The sequence below is a fragment of the Temnothorax nylanderi genome, unplaced genomic scaffold (genome assembly GCF_030848795.1).
Source record: "Temnothorax nylanderi isolate EJ_2023f unplaced genomic scaffold, tnyl_v1.0 TNYL_tig0017_pilon, whole genome shotgun sequence".
NCBI lineage: Eukaryota > Metazoa > Arthropoda > Insecta > Hymenoptera > Formicidae > Temnothorax > Temnothorax nylanderi.
This window is the reverse complement of record NW_027249079.1, coordinates 896,481-918,136: the sequence shown is the minus strand read 5'-3', so window position 1 is coordinate 918,136 and position 21,656 is coordinate 896,481. Positions and strand designations below refer to the sequence as shown.

Below are 21,656 nucleotides of genomic sequence, written 5' to 3'. Positions count from 1 at the left end.
CATTTAATATGCAAAAGACACTAAGAACTAAAAATTGCATCAAAAAGTCAAAGACTTAAATCAAGGTAACACAAAAACTGATCAGTTCAAAAAAGTATTTCAGAATTACATTTAGTCTCGATAAAAAGATTTTAGTACACTAAGAAACAAATATTTTATTCTATAGAATTATGTGTTAATTAACTTTTTAATTAATTTGAAAAAAATTGAAAATTATAGTTATTTTATTTTGACATGTTTTTGAACCATTATTCTTCATAATGGACTATGTGACTTATAATGAGATACCCTACGCTCTCCATGAAAACTAGGTATGATGGCTACCGGACAGAAATCAATAAGATATTTAATTATTTTATAACATCTCGTTAATATATTATTATTAAAAATTACTATTAAATAAGATATAGTTCAATTAAGTGAAACATGCATGATCAGTGAAACATTGTAAGGAAAAAAATTCAATAAAAACAAGCGCTACGATATTCTTGGCTACCTCGCCTCACAATGATTTCTCTGTTCTACCCCACGTGACTCTAGCATCTTTCTTCCTCGACATTCAAAACACCGCAAATGTATACCGGTTCTCTTCTCTTTCAACCAACTGTCCTAGCTTCATCCTGTATTATTCTCAAGGTACAAGAGTCTCCTTTGCTCGGAGCTAACACGTGTCGAGGGACTTTCCTTCGCTAGAGGTATTGCGAAAGTGCAATATCTCTCTAACGAACGGCGCACGGCCGAGGAAAACAGCGGGAGTCTATAGGAAAGACAGGTGACAATAGGGGGTCGACGATCCTGCCGTAAAACACATGAGATATAGATCGGCATGGCGTGTTATTTCGCACACGTTTACGGCCTTGGCCTAGTAATATCGAGGTGCCGTACAAGCGATTGGCGAAGCTCGAAAAATACAGTGCGATCACGTCCGTTGCACAATTTCGCGAACGTGCCGTACAAAGTGTCGTTCTACGTCTGTCGAGGTAGCCAGTGTTGATTGAGAATTTTTGCCAAGCGATTCGTCGGAAGCGGATTGTAATAGGCGAGAATCGACGATCATTACCGAGGTATATGTCTTGCCGTATGCGGGCCATTTTCGCGTGACGTGTGTCATAGTCGTTTGCGACGATGTTATTGATACCCATAACATTTTCTGAAGAAACTGACTTCTCCTATTAGATAGATATAAATATACCCAACGGGATATATTAATAGAGTGATTCTCTCCGAAATAGAAATCAAACTTTGAAGTCGTATGCGCGCGTGGCCAAATTGTAATAGCGTACAAATATTATTCTGACAAAACAGCATGATATTAAGCCGTTTTAAATAAGAAGGCAAATAAGAAGTTTTTAAGAAGTAAAAGAGAAAACGGTCGTTCATTCGCAGCCGTAAAAATCGTCGTAAAAATCATTTAAAAGGCAATTATCTTGATCTTTTTTTTTAACCCTTAAACACACATGTGAGGTACGGTAACCCATGTACGGTAGAGTTCGAAACACACGCCAGAATTTCCGAATACCAGAAGTTTTATGTCATTTTCATCTATATATTCTTTTTTCTTACTGTTTAATGTATCAATTTAAAAAAAACTTAAAAAAAAACTTGGTTACGCTAATCCGTGTGCGGTTTTAAAAGATGGCCTAGAAAGTGAGGTGTTAATTGTTTGTCACTCACGAAAAAAAATGTGCTGATTATTTATAAGATCGACAAATTATCGCGCGTGAATTTCGCATAATTTAGAGATCATATATATAATCAACACTTCAAATGACTAAGACGAAAATTCCAGGTAAATTATCGAGAACCGACCGACAGGAACGTGAGTTCTTCACGTTCCTGGTAACATCAACAAAAAGTTTAGCGCGATTACATTGTCAGATTATGCTTCGTGACAAGAAGTGCGACCAAAAAATAAGCGATATGGTTGTTAGTTTTTAATAATATTATCGCAAAGTTTTGTTGTGCGCCGATTTATTTTTCTCTTTTTTTATCACACTTCTTGTCATACCGACTGGTATCTCAGTGACAATAAAATATCACCACGTTAATGGCACGATTCAGTGATTATTCGAATAGTTCGTACTCTCCGAGATCTGATTCTCATAACTATTGAAATTGCTAAACGTTCCGAAATTAGGCAATTAACGAATCTTTCTATTTCTATTTATTTTATTTTCATGCGTATACGTGCATAGTTTCTCAAGTCTCTTATTCTTCTTCTTCTTGATAATACGGAAGTTTGCGGAGAAGAATTCTACAACATTAATTTTAATTGCAAGCTAGAATACAATGCGCAATACGTTACGCGTGCAGCATATTTTGATGATTCACGGTGAATCTTCCTAATGTTTAAAAAATACTATATTATATAAATATGTTACGTTATATTTTTTTAACAGAATAATCAATCGAAATTTTTTGTCGCTAAGTCACTTAAAACTTATAATAGATAGTTTTATTGATTTCCACAAAATTTTTTTAATAACACGACATATTTTTCAAATATAAAAACATAATCAAGAAATTCGCGTGTCGATCGCTATTCTGTATTTTTCTAATCATGTGTACTGTGGCATATATTTGCATAATTCTCACAATTCTTCATGTATCTTTTTTTTATTCTAATTTTCAGCTTGTTTATCTTAGGTAGATATATAATTATACTGCGAATATGCGCAATAACGAAATATCTATGTAAAAAAAAAGGAAATAAAAAATGTTATTTGCTGTACCGTCTCTTAAATCAATCTGTGAAATTAACGAATAAAATTACATCGTTATCAAAATCATGCCGAACAAGCAAAATATGCGATTTCCAGTTTGCAATGACAGCACGAAATAAAATAGAGCGCGAGAGTACCAATTGACATCGCGGAAAGAAAAACAGACAAAATTCGATAATTCGCGTTTCAAAGGTTATAAATCTCTTTTTTTTTTTTTTAAGAAAATGCACGTTGTCTTTGTTGCAATCGGCGATAACATCTTAATGATGCAATCTCAAGAGTGAGAAAACTATGGAAAATCAAACTCAGCTCTTTAAATCAACCGTTGAAGCAAACAATGACGCTATTTCATCGCATACAGAAAAGATTACCTTATAAACATCTTTTTGCACATTCAATCGCTTCGCATAGTCGAGAATTATTGAATGCTGCGGAATTTCAACTTCGCAATCGGGACAAAGATCAAGCAAGCGGATCGCGTAAGGAATCCACTGCAAAAGTTAAAGTTTAAAAGCGCCTAGGTAGTAGAACGATGATCGTCAGCGACTTCAATCGCACGATCGATCGCAAAACCGCAAATTGTGTTCGCTATCATATAATATATATATTTTTTTAATTATTAGTTCCGAGACATATGTAAATAGCTCGATATCGAAGCAATATCAAGCGCAAGGAAATCTAGTCGCGAGCAGCGTTGCCTTGGACACGGCGAAGGTGCTTTACGAGCTCGTGACAAGGGCGATTCAACGAGAAGGAAGACAACGCTTTTGCGCCTGCACGAGCGAGTATAATACGTACAACGTACGTACATCGCGCGGGAAGAGCGCGTTGCATCCTTCATAATTTCTGGCCTCAAGGATTCCCCGCTCTTTCCGAGTTTTCGTAAGTATTTCACGTACGCGAATCAAGTCGAACCGCGCGTCCGCGACGTGATCCGCGTACGCGAAGACCGCCGCGATTCCGTGAACGCTCGAGCGTGGAGAGAACGACGTTCGCTAAACGAGATTGTAAAAGTGAATTTGGGAGAGAAGAAAAGGACTTGTTATCGCAAAACGGGGGTGACATTACGTCACCAGAGGGCTGACGTCGCGCCGAACAAGAAATCGTCGTCCATCCGATTTTTCAAGACAGATTTCGACAGATTTCAGACGGTACCTCTCGGCGCGAGGATAATTGTCCTCGCTACGATAATCGCGATAATGAGAAAATTTTTGTCGGCTGATGTCAAATCTTTATTTATCGTTGCCATTGCACCGCGCGCGTACGATGAAAACTCCTCTGAAATGTTTCGTCCGTCGTTTCGCGGGCGACAAAATATAATCGTAAAGTCAAGTGCCTTTTCCACGAAACGGCGAAATAGTTGTCACGCGGTTGCGACAACATTGTGACGACAACGTGCTTACTTCATCCACGTCGCGGTCGTATAACGCCGGCGAGTGTTCGCCGCGTGTATGAACGCATCGTTGATGGGTCGTCTGCTTTAGAGACGTTTGTATCAAAGTAAACAATCAATGCGTCACACGTGTGCTGTTTCGTCATCGCAGATCTTCGGTTCTCATTTCATTTAAATGATAAATCGAGGCTCAATTCGCGCAGCTTCTCGTTTATTAATTTATCGGCACGATAGACATATGTCGTTGTGTATATTTATGTCGGAGCGTTGTTTCGTGCTCGAATCGAACGAATATACTCGGTGTCGATTCTGCTTGAAAACGATGAAATTTGACAATTGACGAAATCGATTATATAGTGATTCGGTCATATATATAGAAATATGTAGGTACATATTATACACTGAAAAAAAAATATTTAGATCCAAAAAAAATATTTATTTAGATTGCTGCCAAGAGCTGATTTACTTAATATAATACACATATTTATTTAAAATTAAATATTTTTATTTAAATTAAGTACAAATATCTAATTCTAAATAAATATGTGTATTATATTAAGTAGATAAGCTCTTGGCAACAATCTAAATAAATATTTTTTTCTCAGCGTACATATATTTTCATATAAATACATTAAAGATATTCATATATTACACACTGTATATCAGAAATCAATTTTTATCATATTTAATCAATAAAAAATTCAATGTTGGTGCTAATTACATTTTTAACGGACATATTTTTAGTAAATTATATAATCTGTATATGTTATATATTGTATATATATATAAAATCGACGCACACATATAATAAAATGTGACGAAGATATGATAATTTTAACTCAAGCCTTACCAATCTAGTTTACTATACCCATTCCGTTAAAAATGTAATAACATAAACGTCGAGTATTTTGTCAGTCAAGATATTTACGCGACGTTTTTATGTATGAATAATTTCGGCACGGGCTCCGGCGTGGCGGAGTAACGCGATCGAATTACGCTACAAGGCTTATCTCCGAATCTACCTCGGAACCGCTGGGGAGAAGCATGTCTGCGGAACGAGTCCACGTGACAGGGGGGAAACTGTCGCGCGCGAACCGCGACGCGCCGCCTCTCGGCGGGCGACCTACGAACAGAAATGCGATCCGCCGCGGCCGGGCCGGGCGACGGCGCCGATCCTCGTTGGCAGCGATACAAGTGGTACAACGATGCAACATTGTAGCTTCCCGAATATCAGGGAACGCGTAAACACGGGGCCAGACGAGCCTCTGCCCCTCGCACGCCTCGTGACCGGCGCGGCGCGGCGCGGCGCGGCGTGGTCGCGATCAGCTGATGCGGCCGGCCGCCACGTTATCTCACCTGTTGCGCGCCGCTCCGTCTCTCTCCCTCCCTCAGCCACTTTCACTCTCACGTTCCTTTTCTTCTTCCCGTTGCGTGATCGATCGGCTCGCCCCGCGCGCCTCCGGGCCAATTCCCCTCGACGCGCGCGAATTTCCCGGCCCACTCTCGCTCGCGATCACCGCGGACACCCGCGCGTGCCGGTACGCGCACGGAGTAAACCCGCGGATCGGATCCGGGTTAAAAATACACACCGAGGCGCGCGGCACCGAGGAGAGGCCCGCTCTAGTCGCCTGCTCAATGCGGACGTCTCGGGAATCTGACGCGGCTTCCCGCGCGCGCGGTCCTCCCTGGTCTGGTCCTCCCTTCGTCGCCCGGCCAGGGACGGGGCTATAGAGCCCGATGCGCGAAGGGCAGCTGCTAATATCGGAGTAGCTAATATCGGAATAGCCGCGGAAATAGGATATATCAACTTGCCTTATCTTCGCCGCTCGCGCGGATTATCTAGCATCTGTTCGCGATCTGTCGCGCGGACATCTGACGTTTCCAAGATTTAAAAGGGATAAGAATAACGGGACGTATTGCTTTTTTTAAAATCAGGATGTTTGAAAAGTTCTATCTAATTATATTCAAATATTGTGAAATGTAACATTGATTGCGGCACGTGTAACGTACCTGACGACGATGCTCGTGCATGTAACAAGCCGTACTCTCGGCGTACTTCAAACGGCTAATTGGCGATGAGAGAGAGAAAGATCCGTGAGGAAGGTCCGGTTTCGGGCGTGCCAGAAAGGGCTCGCGAGATTAGCGTGCAGTCGCGCGCAGTTGCACCGTGAGCGCGACACCGACCGTGGCACGGGAGTAATTTTTCCGCGCGCACGCGAGACTCGCTCTTGGGCAACGACGATCGCGCGAGAAACACGGAGCGACTCGAATACGTCGTGACGCACTCGTGACTGGCCGCGATAATGTAATCTATCGAGAAACTCGATTCTCGAGGTATCGAGAAACGAACGCTCGATCGTCGGGCACGTTCGCTGAACGCGCGAGCCAATCACCGTTGCGCGGGTCGCGCACGTGCGGGAGTCGGGAGAATGTGGGATCACGTGGTCGCACACGGTAAACCCGTAAACAGGTTATAAACGATTCCGGCGCGTACACGTGCGATCGCGAATTTTGTAGCTTGTACAAGCTTGTAGCCCTCTTTTCGTTATAATCTATACTTATTCGAGCGTTTGTAGTTTTGTGGATACTCTCGGATAGCAACACGAGGGATTTTTCGTAAACTTAAGACTGAAAGACACTCGGCGTTGAAATTAGATTGAGGTTACGGTAAGATTGAGTTTCTACATACTTGGAGGCAAAAATAAAAATTAATTCTTTTGTGAGGTTTTTGGTTTTTTGTTTTAAAGCAAAAATGCTAGAAATCAAGGATAGACTGTCACGAAAGAAATGGAACGTATTGTTTGAAGACCTGGAGTCCTCCTTGCATCTAACGTGTTGTTTATCTCCCATAGATCCGTTCAAAGATGAAGCGATCAGCGAAGAGTTTGGATACTGGTGACGCGGGAGCAGAGGATAATGTGGACGCAGAGGACAGTAAAAAGAAAAAGAAAGTGAGATTCGAGAAACCCTTGGATAAATCTACAGGTAAGAACGAAAAAGAAAAGCGCAGTTTGGACACAGTGTGTGACATCATGTGTAAAAATAAAATATGTTCTCTAGGTAAGAATGTACAACCACCTTTCATAAAGAAGAATTCGAAAGGAAAGAATTTGAAAGTGGCAAAGAATAATTCTAAAATTGAAAAGATAAATTTGCTCAAACTGAAGAAGGAGAAAAAAGAGTTTGGACAGAAGTCCGAAGCTCAGAAGAAAGATAACTCGAAGACAGATAATCTGAAATCGGAGAAGAAAGCGACCACCGAAAAAACCGATTGGGTCCAATTGAAAAAGGAGAAGAAGGAACTCAAACAGAAGCGCAAAGCTAAAAGGTTGAATGACGACGTAGTGTTTGACAAGGTCATTCAGGCTAAGCAGATCAGCGAGAAGTTACGAAGATCCGACTGCAAGTCCGTGAATCGTGTAACATTAACTCAGACGTTGCACAACATGCTGGAAAAACATTATAGCAAGGTGATATTTACGCACGATATGTCCAGAGTAGTTCAGTGTATGATCAAGTACTGCGAGGAACACATTCGACGGGCTATATGCCACGAGATAAAGCCACTCGTTGTGGAAATGTTACAGTCGAAATATGCGAAGAACTGCGTAAAAGCTATCTTAAAGTACGGCTCGCAAGAAATCAGATCTGAGGTTATCTCTGGATTTTATGGCAACATCGTCAAACTAATGAGTCACAGTGTATCGGCCTCTCTTGTGGAACATACGTACCGTACTTGGTGTACTAATCTCGACAAAATATATTTCAAACAGGAGTTTTACGGGGACATTTATAAACTGGAAAAGGACAAGGACGTTAAATCGCTGTCGGACGTATTCAAAATTGCGACGGATATGAAGCTAGCTACGCTGTCTGCCATAAAAACAAATCTAGTCAGAATCTTAAACAAAGGCTTCGTCGATTCCACTCTACTGCAAACGGTTCTGTGGGAATTCCTCTGCGTATGTTCGGTGGAAGATAGGAGCGAGTTAATAGTTATGCTGCGCTCTTACATTATAACGCTGTGCCAAACAAAAATGGGAGCGAGGGTCGCTACGCAATGTATATGGCATGGCACTAGCAAAGATAGAAAAATAATTATGAAAGCCCTTAAGGGAAATGTAAAAGCGATTTGTATGTCCAAAAACGGTCATATGATATTATTGGCGCTCTTTGATTCCGTAGACGACACCGTTCTCGTGCAGAAGATAATATTGTCCGAGCTACAAGAGGATCTAGTTAATATTGCGCTGAGCGAGTATGGAAAACACGTTATATTATACCTCGTGGCCAGGAGAAAACCTTTTTATTTTTCGCCGGACGTAGTGGAATATTTACGCCAAGGTGATGGCAATTCCGCGAGCAAGAAACTAGCCGATATTAGGGAAAAGGAACTGCTCGAAGCAATCCATGACCCGCTTTTTGACGCAATAATCGCGGATACAGCAACGTGGTTATCCACCGGCAGCATAGCTATGACTACCCTGGCGATACTGAAAGTAGGCTCGGGAGAGAAATTAAATTCCGCGTTCGAATCGATTGCTAAGTTTCTTACCAACATGGATTCAAAAATCAAGGACAATGATACCGAGTATAATGTGGTTGAACATCCTGGATTACACACAATGTTAAAGAAACTTATTCAGAATGACAAAGAGCTGATAGAAAAGAACGAGTCTACATTTGGAGAAATTTTAATACCGTACTTGACACCGAAAGTGCTGGAAAAGTGGACGGAATTTAATAGAGCTTGCTTCTTATTAATTCTTCTTATAGAAAATGGACTTCAAAATGTTAAAGATACATTGCTAATCAAATTAAAACCTTTAACGGCAAATTTCAAGACAAAGCGCGGCGCTGGAGCATCGATATTGTTAAAAAAATTAAAAGAATAAATGTAAATATATCTGAATGTAATGTAGGTATATTATTCACGATTCTTATCCTTTTTTAATATAGACTGCTCCATTTTCACCGGAAATAGTTAAAATAGGGATCTTAATTCAATTTGAAACTTTCTTATATACTTTTAATATAACTATATACTTTTAATATGTACTTTCAAGATTTCAAATAAAAGTTAATTTAGTAAAAGCGGATCAACCTATAAAGACCCTCCACTACTCTCGCCGATTACAATCAGTGGTCCCTTTTTGTTTATATTATATATATTTCAAATTATTTATTATTTTATGTACAACATATATATATATATATATATATATATATATGGAGGGGTAAAAGAGTCATAATGGTGTAAGTCAATATTTAAAATTTTTAACTTACGCACCACTGTGGCTCTTACCCCTCCATATATAAAATTTATAGTTGAAAATATATTTTCTTATATTATTGAGATACATTTAACAATAAAACCTCTTACATACTTTTTTATGAGTGGATTGGTGTTATGCGCCAACTTGATTCTCTTCGTCTTCTCTCTTCTGGCCAGATTGGGTTCACCTTTTGTAGCACCTGACACTTCGCACTGTGTTCTGACTTCGTACAGCCAGAGATCAGCAGCAAGGAGAAATACTCCTTCTGCTGCCGGCTAATCATCGCCGGCAATAAGCGTAAGATTTTACGCTTTTGTATGATGCGCGAAACACGAACGCGTCGCGAAGGGGTCATTACATTAATTTGATTATGAATAATTAACAGTAATAATAATAATAATTCCATTAGTATACAAATCAATTGCGCATCTATTTTTTACACGCGTTTATTCGTATTAATATATATGTATATCCAGTAATTAAAAAACATCTCATTGGAAACAAACCTGAATTTCACAGAAATCTTTATATCCACTTGCGTTTTGATTCGAAAAGATTCGATCACGATTTTGAAATTTATATTGAACTTTCAAATATAAACTTTATAATACAAACAATGAAACTTTAATTTGGAAATAAATGAATAACAATTACTAGACGCGCATTCCAATAGAATCCAAGGCCCATATACGTATTTTTATCGATTCGTACGATTCGTTGCCGAGTCTCATCTTAAAAGCATGCAAAGATGAGAAATTCAGATGAATGACGTAAGATCCGAAAGAGATAATAAATTTCTCACACAATTAAAATTGATAAAAATATCTCATTGTATTTTGGAAATTATTAGAATTATTTTTCGTATAATATGTTGTTTCAAAATTACTTTTAAATGGTGTGAAATTAATCGATTCTAAAATAATTACCTATAGATAATTAACTAGAAACAAATTCTAGTTAATTCTATTTTATAACAATAAATATAGATATATATTGGATCTCACGTCAGTCACGTCATATTTTACTACTTTAACTGGTAACTTTAACTGGTAAAATCCAGTTATCCATCACCTCAATAAATATGTTAACGTATCACTCACCAACCCCGATGCTCAACAGCGGAATTACATCTGCCACGTAGCTACGTTGATTCTGTAACAAACAAATATAAAATTCATATTAAAACAGTGTTCAAAAAACTTAATGTTTTAAAACATATAATTCTTATGAGCATTGAACGTTTTTTTCATTATTCAATTAGATATTTATTTCAATAATTATACATTTTTCGAAAAAAATCTTTACAAGGATCAATTTTAATGAAATATTAAATTATTCCTCTTTTCTCCTAACTATTATTTCTAAATCATGGTGAAAGAAAACGACTCGAGAATAAACAGGAAAAAAATCACTCTTACACGAAATAAAAAATAATATTTACCGCAAAGTTGTTCCGCTGGTGCCCGACGCCTCTTCCAGGCCTCCTCTTCCTCTCAGGCTGTCCTCTCGGGTTGTCAGCTCCCTCGATGCGATACTTTCCATCGTTATCTTCTGAAACATATAAATAAATGATATTAAATATTTAATATTAAATAATTCTTACGCGAACCTCTTATTCATCATTCAATTAGACATTTATTTAAATTAATAATTATACATTTTCCGAAAAAGATCTTTACAGGACTAAACTTTTATAAAATTTAAAATTACTTTTTTCTTTCTAATTATTATCTATTTTAAAATCATGATAAAATAAAAGGACTCAAATATAAGCAAAGCGACGCGGCGTCGCTACGCGTCCCACTCTCAATTTCGCGATCATGAATTTCCCACACACAAACTTCGAAAAATCAAATACAATAAACTCGTCTATTATTGCGATTGTTATTTTGCATTCTACCGAATAGCGTATTAATATTTTTGGCAGATATCCGCGATATTCGCGACATTCGAAAATATGATCGCTTTCGCGATTGCCTTCGTGCCTTCGGCCGAACAAGTATATCGCGGTCCGCGGAATGCGTATTTTCAAGAATCACTAATATCCGACCGTCGAATCCATATTACGCGATAAGTACTACAGTGAATAATGCTAATGCATGCAAGGTTAATATGTGTTATATTTACCAATTAAATGAGTCGCGACGCCACTCGTTCCAGAGTCGATCCATGTCCACGTCGCGTCCGTGTTCGCCGCGTTCTGCATTCTGCAATGGAAGGAGAACGTAATCAATATGGCGGAAGCGCGCGCTTCGTCTCCCGCGCGTCAACTTCACGCGCCGAAAGCGCCGCGGCGTCGCTACGCGTCCCGCTCTTAACTTCGCGCTTATGAATTTTCCGAGCTTCGAGTAAGAAACTAAGAAGTATTACATGCTCGCCTTTCTATTACGATTATTTCGCATTCTAACGAATAGACGTATTAATACTCTCGGTAAATATCTGCGATATTCGCGAAATGCGAAAATATGATCGTTTTCGCGCGATTGCCCTCGCGACGCGCCTTCGGCCGAACAGGCATCGCGGAATACATGTTTTTAAGAAATATATATCAATCACCCGAGCGAATCTATATTAACGCGATAGATACTGAAGTAAATATAATGCATGCACAATTAATATGCTTTATTTTTACCAATTAAATGAGTCGCGACGCCACTCGTTCCGGAGTCGATCCGTAACGTGCCCGCCGCGATCAGGAAATGGGAGAGGAACGTAATACGTAATCAACATGGCGGAGACGCTTCGTTTCCTGCGCGGGCAATTTAACATGATAAGAGGCGTCACTACGCGTCCCGTTCTTATATTCGCGTTCATATATTTTTTGGATTTTAACAATAAAATGCTTGCCTTATACATAGCAGTCGCTCTTTCGCATTATGATGCAAATTAAATAAACATGTTGAAATTGTAGATTGATATCCGCAATGCTTCAATGACGGAAAACGTCTTTTAGACGAAAAATAAAGATATTCCTAAAATTTCCATGAAAGATAAGCAGTTTCCCTTCCTCAGATAGAATCGACAGCATACAGAGAAGAGGACAGAAATTATATATTAAATTTAACGAAAATAAATACTTTAAATTATTTTATTTTTTAATTATCATATAGATGTAGATACAAGAAAGAAATTTTAAGCCATAAGAAAAATAGTCTATAAATTTGTAACTTATAATTAATCACGTTATTACGTACAAAGGCATAATAAATTTACGAACAAGTTGTTTTAAATTACATTTTATTATTGAGTATAATACTATATTAGGCACATCTACATTTAACATATTATTAAATAAACACGCAACCCATAGCTATCAATCTTTTGTTGTCGTCGCTCCGAGATCGCCAGCGTCAACGACGATACGCAACACCTCGACGTGTGCGAAGGATAAACTCGATCCGGGATATCAAGTGTACACTTAAGGTATGTAGTTAGTTAAATTTTAAGCATTTCTTTAATATCAATTACTCTGGTCCGTATTTCCGGTTGGTTATCCTTCGCTAGATCGGGCAAAAGTTCTTTCAAGAGACGCGTTATTTTATCCAGTTGTTCATCATTGTTCGTCTCGCGCATTTTTCTTGCTAACGAAAGAACTATATTTAATGCTTCTTTTCTGATTTTGGTGAACTTCGAAATATCTACGAAGAAACAATTCGTATTTAAAAATAACACAATCATAAAAATTCCAAGCGTTTAAATTATTTTAATATAGCATTATAATGTTAATAGGATTAGTATATTTAATTACATCGCATAGAGAGTTTATATTATATATATATATACTTACTTATACAATATGACAATATTTTGTTGAGACTATCACCTATTTGATCTAATAGTTTTTTGTCTTTCAATGACATTTCCATTTTATTTATTTTTAATAAGACAAGTCTATCCACAAAGAGATTTAATGCTGTCAAGATAGCGACTTGGACAGATCTCGTACTATTTGGCAGTACTTTTTGACAGTGAGTCACGAATTCTAAGCAATATTTATCTGCAATCAGGAGTCAATTTATAAAGATACAGAATGTTACAAAAATGCATACTCATATTTTTCACTGAGTAAAATTCATGTAATTTTGTAACCTTGAGTCTCTTTGGTGGAAGGCCATGCTTTTCCAAGCACCTCGTAAACCGTTTCTTGCAACTTTATATTATTTTCCTTTTTCTTCCTACTTTCTTCCACAGAATCCTCTTCATCATCGTTATTTTTATCTGATACCTGTATATAATTAAGTATGTACAAATATCGTACTTACATTTGCAACTATTCTTTTATGATATTGCCGTCGATGTATCTTACCTTAATCAATATTTCCTGTACAATTTTATACGTTTCCGTAAACCTATCAATATCAAGTTCATGCAAAACCATAGCAAACGCTTGTAACCCGTGTCGGCGATACTCCGCGTTCTCTTTCTTACTTTCCCTATGTAGTGTTACTACAACTGTATCTAACAACGCAGTATCTGCGTTTAAGGCTTCTCTGGAATAAAATCCAAATCGTGAATTTTAACGAGTATTAATTAAATCGTTTATAGCGTAAAGTTTCAAATCAATATCTGACATACTTGCTATTGCATGCTAAAGTAGCAAGAGCGTTCAGTAGACGTTCCTTTCCATTCCACGTTCTACCACGCAGACCATTAATCAGTATCTTTAATAAGGTATGCCTGGCTTCTGTATCAATATTATGACCTGATTTTAAGGCAACGGTATGAACTGCGTTTGCCGCTTGCACTTTTGTAGTCCACGATGCCGACTCCAAAGTCGTACGTAAAATATCGGTTATTGGTCGCAGATTTTGCACAATTCCTGCTTCAGTCCCAGGCGTTATTTCGTTCCAAAAATCAGTCCATAATTCAACAGTGCTTTCGTTTCCTAGTAAATAAAAGTATGTATAGAAAATACACGAAATTAAAGTGCGAAACACATTTATGAGTGGACGAATTATAGATACTGGAATACATACCTGGTACTTTTTCCGCGTGCATCGCAAAGAAGGCAAGAGGAATGACTATTTTTCGATAATTCTTTAATTTCTCCTGATTATAATTATTTATAGACTGCAAAGTTTGCCCGATCGCTAATCTTATTGCATCATCTGTAATTTATATTTTGGCATCAAACGAAATTATAGGATGTTATGACAAGAATATAGAATGCTACTGTTAGACACCAGATGTACCTTCACGTTCCAAATACCACGTGTTCAAGGTATTAAATAATTTATCCAGACTAGAATCTTTAGCCGAACCGACTACATGCCCAATGCAAACCGCATTATTTTTTCTTACGGCAACATTACGATCCAACAAACCATTGAGCAAGGCAGATAACACCTTAGCTGAATAAAATAGCGTGGTTAATTTATGTTACAAAAATTCTCAAAAATATCATTGAATTATAGTATGACATAAACAATATTTTAAATATATAACTCCGTAGAGTAAAAAGATGTACTTTGTATTCTCTTGAAATTGAGATGTTTACTAACCACTGTAAGGCTGTAACTCTGTTTTCACATGCGTACTGAGAAGAATCACGAAATGCGAACAAGCAATTTTTGTTCCAAATCCTACGCTGCACTTGATTAAATCTATTACTTTTGGCATTAAATCCTTTAATACATCGGCATCGACATATTGGATACACTGTAGGAAAACATTAAAAACAAAGTATTAAGAAATACTCAATCGAGTTCACTTCCAACTCGTCTATGAGAACGAAAGTACCTTTGTTATCGTATCTGACGCGTAATGACCTTTGGCAACATTCGCTCTAAGATTATCGATAGCTTCCTGAGTCTCCGTAGTCGCGCCGCACACATTACTCAAATACGAAAGCTTAGGATTCTCTGATTCACCGATCGTTTCCAATAACGACGGTATCAGATTGACGAGCGACGGTTTTAATAAAGCGCCGGCCGTGGATACGAGTTGCGATACTGTTTGCAATGATACAGCTCTCACTGAATCCACGAGGTGAGTAATGCCAGTGTTAAGTAGCACGGGCAATATCGCTTGAATAACTTCTTTCCCCGCATTACCATGTGACGAATCGCAATGGCGTATACAAACCTATGCGATTAACATAGCGATAATTAATCATAGATTATCATAAGTCGCAGAAACTTATATCTCGCGTCTTACCTTACTAAGTATCTTAGTAGTGTTCGTCGCGGCTATCCGCGTACCCTCGTGAATATCGTCCATTACGCGAAACAGTTTCTTCCAGAGTTCCGGGCCACATTCGGCGAGGTTTAATTGAACATTTGTCCTTAAAAGATCTGCGAGAGCATTACAACAACTGATACGTACTCTCCACTCGTTATTCGTTATATTATCAGTTACATCAGTCAATATTTCCTTATGATACTGTTCGATCTATAGTGATGTATAAAAAAAACAAATTTTTACTCTTACAATATTATGTACATATTAGACGTTGTTAACAGATATCAAGTAATGTTACTAACAGCTTTCGTTGTGGAAGGAACGACGGCCCGCCAAATGCTGGTCATACTTTGCTGAATCTTTGGCGTCGGGTCAAATTGATATCTATACAATCGCGGTATAATGTTAGGTAGATATTTATTCAGTTCGTCCTTCGCGATATTAGCGATTGCCGCGAAACCGAACGCAGCCCCCTTTTTGGATGTCCATATCGCATTATGATTTGCCAAATGCATGAAGTAATACACAAGCTCGGGTTTCTGTAATTCTGTTGCGAGGGAACAGATTTCTCGGTACGTTGAAATATTACCACTAAAAAATTATTTCTTTAAGTATCTAATATCATTTCGTTATTAATGTAGCGTAATGTTCAATAATCATCGTCAGATATTTTCCATCTTAAACTGTAAGATGGAATGGCTAACGCAAAATATTCTGTATTTTAATCTTACCCAGATGGACTTTTTCCCAGTTGACCTTCTTCAAATAACTTGGTATCAGGGGTAACTTGTTGCACTGTTCTGCGACCCTGAGTAAACTGATCTAATATATTGGACACTAAAGCCTCGCGTTCTTCTTGTTTGCAGTTAATATGTACCAAACTAAGGCCTTTCGAAGCAATATCTTGCACTATATCTGTTACAAGATAAAAGATCAAATCTCTTTCTCCATTCAAAGATGATAAAATTCATTGATACAATCAATAATTTATATCTCTTACCACTGTCATCTGAAAGAAAATCTATAAATGCATGATGAATCATGGACAATCTCTCCTTAATGCATTCTCGTTGAACGTTGTGCTTCAGTAGTGCGAATAGCCATACACATACTGCCTTTAAAGAAACATCAAGATATAGAATAGCAGAAACATCTGCTATTAATACAAGAACTACCTCACCTCTTTTTAAAAATGTCATATAAATACCTGTCGTAAGTTTGGATGAGGCACTTTGTATATTTTAAATAACTCATTCAACACATGTATTAATAATTCGTCACTCTCCTTACTGTACGAAACAATATGTTCGGTGGGTAAAGTCGTCCACGCATCTCTTGCTTCCGGAGAAGCTTGCGCTTGAACGCAGCAAACCAAAGCTTCCCCAAGAATTAAATGGATTTCGATATCTTTTGTCTGTTAAATATCATATGTCATTATTACGTAATAAATATGTAAAATTTATCGGGCATAAAAGTAGATTTATGCACCTCTTTGACTGTTGCTATAATTTTATTAGCGATATCTGCGGTGTGCGGAAAACATTCGCCAACACACAGGTGTCCCAGTGAAAGCGCAGCTTTCTCTTTCATCTGAAAAAAGTAAAGTCGTAAGATTAAATCTACATAGTATTAAATATAAAATATTTACTTACATACAATATATAATTAACTACGGAAAACAAACCTTGGTATTCAATTTGACATTAGATAAGACAGAAAAGAGCGTTTCTACTATTGCTTTCTTGTTGAATTCGTTATCGCCTTCTGCTGGTAAAGGTAGAGGATACGTTCTACCTAAGATGCCAACAGCTTGAACAGCTGCGTCCATTAATAATACCGCGTTATCGCGAAGATATGTACCTTAGTAAACATAGTATTTTAAATATAATAAACGTATTCATGTTCTCATAGCGCGACATAATTTGATATATATATAAATGCATACATATTGCTTTCACAATATCGTTATAAGTCGTCCAATTGCACAAATCCTCCTTGTTTCCATTTCGTTGGTGTATTAAATTTCTTTCCATCATGTAAGTCAATGCCATTAATGCACCATGTTGCGCTTCCAAATTCTTTCTACTCATAATGTTCATAATACTCGAAACATGTTTCTCGAATTCACTCTTCGGAAAGTAACCAGTAATAGCAGCGTATACTTTCGCGGCTAGTTGTCGTACATCTTGCTTAGCGGAAGCAAGCAAGGAACAGAGCCACGGCAACTCCTTTTCATACGATTTTATTATATAATGCGGAACAGATCCAAGTACTTCCAATAATGCGTTCAAGGAAATTTGATCTGTATCAATAAAATATTTAACTTAGCACAATGGTTTTTATACAATTTATTCTTATTTATGATTTCTTTTTACCTGCGGAAGAATGACTCAAGAGCAAGATCATATCGAGATAATTATTTAATATCTCTGGCTGATCCTTGTATAATTTTTCTAAGTAACGTCCAATCAGAGGCGTATATTCACAAGGATGCTGTAGCGGCTCATTTCGCACAGGAATATTAGCACTTCTGGCGAGGCAAACGCGAAAATAAGAAATAATCTGTAACAATATAAATTACGATTGTAAAAATATTCTCACGACATTTACAGATCTGGCTTCTATCTAGAACTTACCTCGGAAAACGTGGCAGTACTATACGGGAGTACTTGTTTATCCGTATTTCTGCCACTACCCGCGGCGGGCAATCTCGACTGCATCTTCGAATAAATGTAACTTACTAGTTTCACAAATTCGGGCAACACTATCTTGTTGCTAATTTGCTGATTGTCCTCGTTTTTATGCACAACACCGTAAAGCGCTTTCATGGCTTCAGTACTTATCTCGTGTTTGTTGTCACCACACGCTAATAACAAGAGATACCGAGATGGTGCGTCATCAGGTGGAAACACGGTTGCGGCATAATGCATTGCCACAAATCTATTCGCAAAGTAATACACGTCACACACACGGTTAGGATATATATTAAAATTAACGTAATGTAAGTATAATCTATATATAATAGTCTATATACATGCCTTACGCTCGATTCTGGCGATTCAATGTGTACCGACAATAGAGCATTCATTAGAGCTATATTGCTTTCGTCCTCTTTATTCAGCACGAAGGCAGACGTTACGCAAATCAATGCGTCTCTCACCGTGCGCCGTAACTCACCATCCGTCTAAAATATTAATAAAAACGTTTAATAACTCTATAGATATATGATTTCGATAATCATTATCGTCTTTTTAAAACAATCGGATATTTACAGAGACAAGCGTGTCAAATAAGTTGTGTAACAAACTCAAATCTTTGTTTATCAGAGACGGTATTCTTTGACCAAGTTGCCCAATGACTGTATATGCCATCGGTTTATGTACGTCATCGCCTTCGGAGATCAATTTTATCATGCCATTCAAGATTACTCCGGCGACGCGGGTTAACGGTACAAGGCTGCAGCTAATTAAAAAAAATTTTAATTAAATACGATTCGTTATATAGATAAGATGTGTAGTTTAAATGACGAGAATTATATCACGTATGTAAAGAATTGATCTACAAAAAATTCGCGAAGTTAATAATACATTGCGCGTGGGAATAAAAGATTTAATCGACATTTTCCTTAGTAATACAACTGAAAAGGGTAAATTAAAAATCTACCAAGAAATATTCGTAAGTGGCAATGAAATAAAAGAAAAATATTAGCGAACGAATTACGAAACACTTACTGCTGGACGATATTTGACGTAAACTGCAATGCTAATGATTTTAACTTTGCATTCGTATTTTTTCCATAGAGTGAATCGAAAATAACCTGAAGAAAAAAGACATTTTTATTTAATATGTAACACCATGTGACCATTGTCATTTTTTTTTTAATTAAACTTTATGTACTTGAATACACGGCGGTATGATGAATCCCGCTTTAGTCACTCGACAAAGATACTGTAAGAGCTTGAGACGAATTCGAGTGCTTGCAGGTAGCCGTTTCATTTCGGGTTTCACCTCTTTTTGTGTGGCTAGCGCATCGGTACCCAAGAATAATGTATAAATCGGAGCTGCGAGTTGCATCGAAGACCAATCCAATGTGCTAAACGGGTAAATACAGTAGAAATTACAGCACCGATCTACGCCAAACAAATTCTGACAGTTTTCATACGCACCCAATTATCTTTTTCAACTCTAAATCCGCCATATTAGCGATGCTGAATCTGGTATCCGCGGCCGCTACGATCAAATGTATCAGAATATCTGTATCCGGGAAAAATCCACCGACAAGGAACTTAACAATGCCCAATTTCATCTGCTCGAGTTGCTCGGCTGTGGGCGGACTCTCGCCTATCACTCTTTTAAACGCATAGTCGCTTAAACCCGGCGGCACGGTGAACTGAGACCAATCGATGGTTTGACCTGACTGTTGATTTTCCGTTTGTCCCACAGATCTGACGATATACAATATTTCACAGTCAGAAACTAAGCGGATATCTAGAAATGCGATTGTCCGGCATATATCTCACCCATATGGCAACAATAATATGTCGAGCATAAAACTTATGAGCTGCTTCGCCACGTAAGGTTTGTCTTGCAAGCCCAGGAGAGACGCTCGTTTATCGGGATCCGCTGGTATGTTGATATGTCCTAATGCTGGCATTATGATCAACATTAAGCTGAAACATAACCACGTTCGCGTTATCGTAATCCAACATTTTACAATGTGGTATAAATATCTAAAATGTCTTAAGTCTTTAAAGATAAAATACCCCGCTACGATACAAAATGTAATTGATATTCAGGAACCAAAAGAATTTATAACAAGCAAACCTGTCTTGATGGGACAATGGCTTTCCCTCGATAGCATTTAGTACACTCGGAACTAATTCCGCTTGCTTGTTTATCTCCATTCGAGGATATCCCAGCTTTATATATATTATCGTAAAGTTCTGCAATTATACGAATATACATTACGACGTGTCCCTTCCTGATTTCGTAGATTTCGTAACGATTGACATATCCGTGCGGTTAACGTACGATCACAAATGAACTGGCAGCTGGATCCTGGTATTGCAGGAGTAAAGCTTCAACGGGCAGCTGTACTTGCGGCCTACTCTTTATTCTCTTGTTTATATGGATCAGCAGTTCCATCACCTTCTTCCTGACGCCTTCCTGCGCGCTAGACAACTTGAGCAGCACAGGAGGTAAAAATTTGCAGACTGACGCCTGTAGCTGCTCATCCGTCTCGGCGGAACCCAGCCGGAGGAACACCCGCTCGAGTAAAACTGAATGAAACACAAGGACGAGATGTGCAATCGATATTACGTCTGTCAATCTTTTTACGGGGATAATCACGGGAGAAAGGATTTTTAATCGCCCCTATTACATATGTAAGAATCTAAAATACAACAGGAAACAATCTATCGATCCATATTTATTTCAGCGACGTAATCGAGTGTCATCGGACGTGAGGTCATCGCGAAAAAACGCTGACATCACGTACCGTCGGAGTCGGAGTAGCGTCAAAGGGATTTAAACCAGATTTCGAGATTTGACAGCTGCGGACACGTGTCCGGGGCGGCACGGAAGGACGCGGGGGAGGAGCACCGAGGGGAGGACGGACATCCGCGGGCCCTCCCCGGAGTCGTCCCCGGTCGTCTTTCCGGCGTGACAATCAGGCCTTTCTGCCTCGACCCGATGCTCAACCCCCGTTCTCGTCACCATCCGGGACGAACAACGTGACCCACGACCCGGTCGTCGATTACGTCGCGCGAAGGGGGTCGGTCCTCATCTCTCTTTCTCTTTTCTCTCGGGAGTACTTACTCAGCTCGTCCGTAGCCGCTGCCATTTTGAAAAAGTCTATAAAGAGGAGAAAGCGAATCCGGACGGCGAGGAGTCCGCTGTCCGTGGAGTCGCGCGCGATTCGGCGGCGCCGCGACGAGAGCTCGACGTCGGGATCGTTAAACCCTGCGATCCTTCTGCTCCTCCTTCTCCTCGTCTACTTCTTTTTTTTTTCAACGCGAGTGTCGATCGTCGTGCAGCACACGACGCGCCGCGTGTATTGCACCCCCCTATCGCGACTTCCTTCGA

At 38.6% G+C, this 21,656-nt stretch overlaps 3 protein-coding genes across 4 annotated transcripts in view; 1 reads left to right on the top strand and 2 right to left on the bottom strand.

The window, feature by feature from the left end:
* The window catches only part of LOC139768647 (very long chain fatty acid elongase AAEL008004), a 39,520-nt gene extending 33,246 nt beyond the window's left edge, over positions 1 to 6,274 (bottom strand). Inside the window, exon 1 of one of the 2 annotated variants that reach the window (XM_071699053.1) lies at positions 6,127 to 6,274. The gene's annotated coding sequence lies outside the window, so the exon portion shown is untranslated. Of the gene's footprint in view, positions 1 to 5,472; positions 5,704 to 6,126 lie in introns of those variants that run through there. The other variant, XM_071699054.1, reaches the window with a different exon arrangement.
* Positions 6,275 to 6,530: 256 nt separating this feature from the next.
* On the top strand, positions 6,531 to 9,210 carry Peng (Pumilio and CPL domain-containing protein penguin). Its single transcript, XM_071699051.1, has 3 exons — positions 6,531 to 6,783; positions 6,969 to 7,101; positions 7,177 to 9,210. Exons 2-3 carry the CDS (start codon positions 6,981 to 6,983, stop codon positions 9,009 to 9,011), a joined length of 1,956 nt encoding a protein of 651 aa, XP_071555152.1. The 5' UTR covers positions 6,531 to 6,783; positions 6,969 to 6,980; the 3' UTR covers positions 9,012 to 9,210.
* Positions 9,211 to 12,612: 3,402 nt separating this feature from the next.
* Positions 12,613 to 21,644, bottom strand: LOC139768639 (proteasome adapter and scaffold protein ECM29). Its single transcript, XM_071699028.1, has 28 exons — positions 21,390 to 21,644; positions 20,604 to 20,851; positions 20,397 to 20,515; positions 20,093 to 20,242; positions 19,739 to 20,017; positions 19,470 to 19,665; positions 19,304 to 19,389; positions 18,845 to 19,034; positions 18,611 to 18,756; positions 18,209 to 18,512; positions 17,948 to 18,134; positions 17,518 to 17,874; positions 17,257 to 17,432; positions 17,061 to 17,162; positions 16,780 to 16,986; positions 16,573 to 16,687; positions 16,304 to 16,487; positions 15,875 to 16,163; positions 15,549 to 15,782; positions 15,132 to 15,476; positions 14,894 to 15,050; positions 14,585 to 14,743; positions 14,369 to 14,500; positions 13,968 to 14,277; positions 13,699 to 13,882; positions 13,482 to 13,617; positions 13,180 to 13,389; positions 12,613 to 13,030 (listed from the first exon to the last, which is right to left on the bottom strand). Exons 1-28 carry the CDS (start codon positions 21,412 to 21,414, stop codon positions 12,828 to 12,830), a joined length of 5,430 nt encoding a protein of 1,809 aa, XP_071555129.1. The 5' UTR covers positions 21,415 to 21,644; the 3' UTR covers positions 12,613 to 12,827.
* Between the last annotated feature and the right edge of the window lie 12 nt (positions 21,645 to 21,656).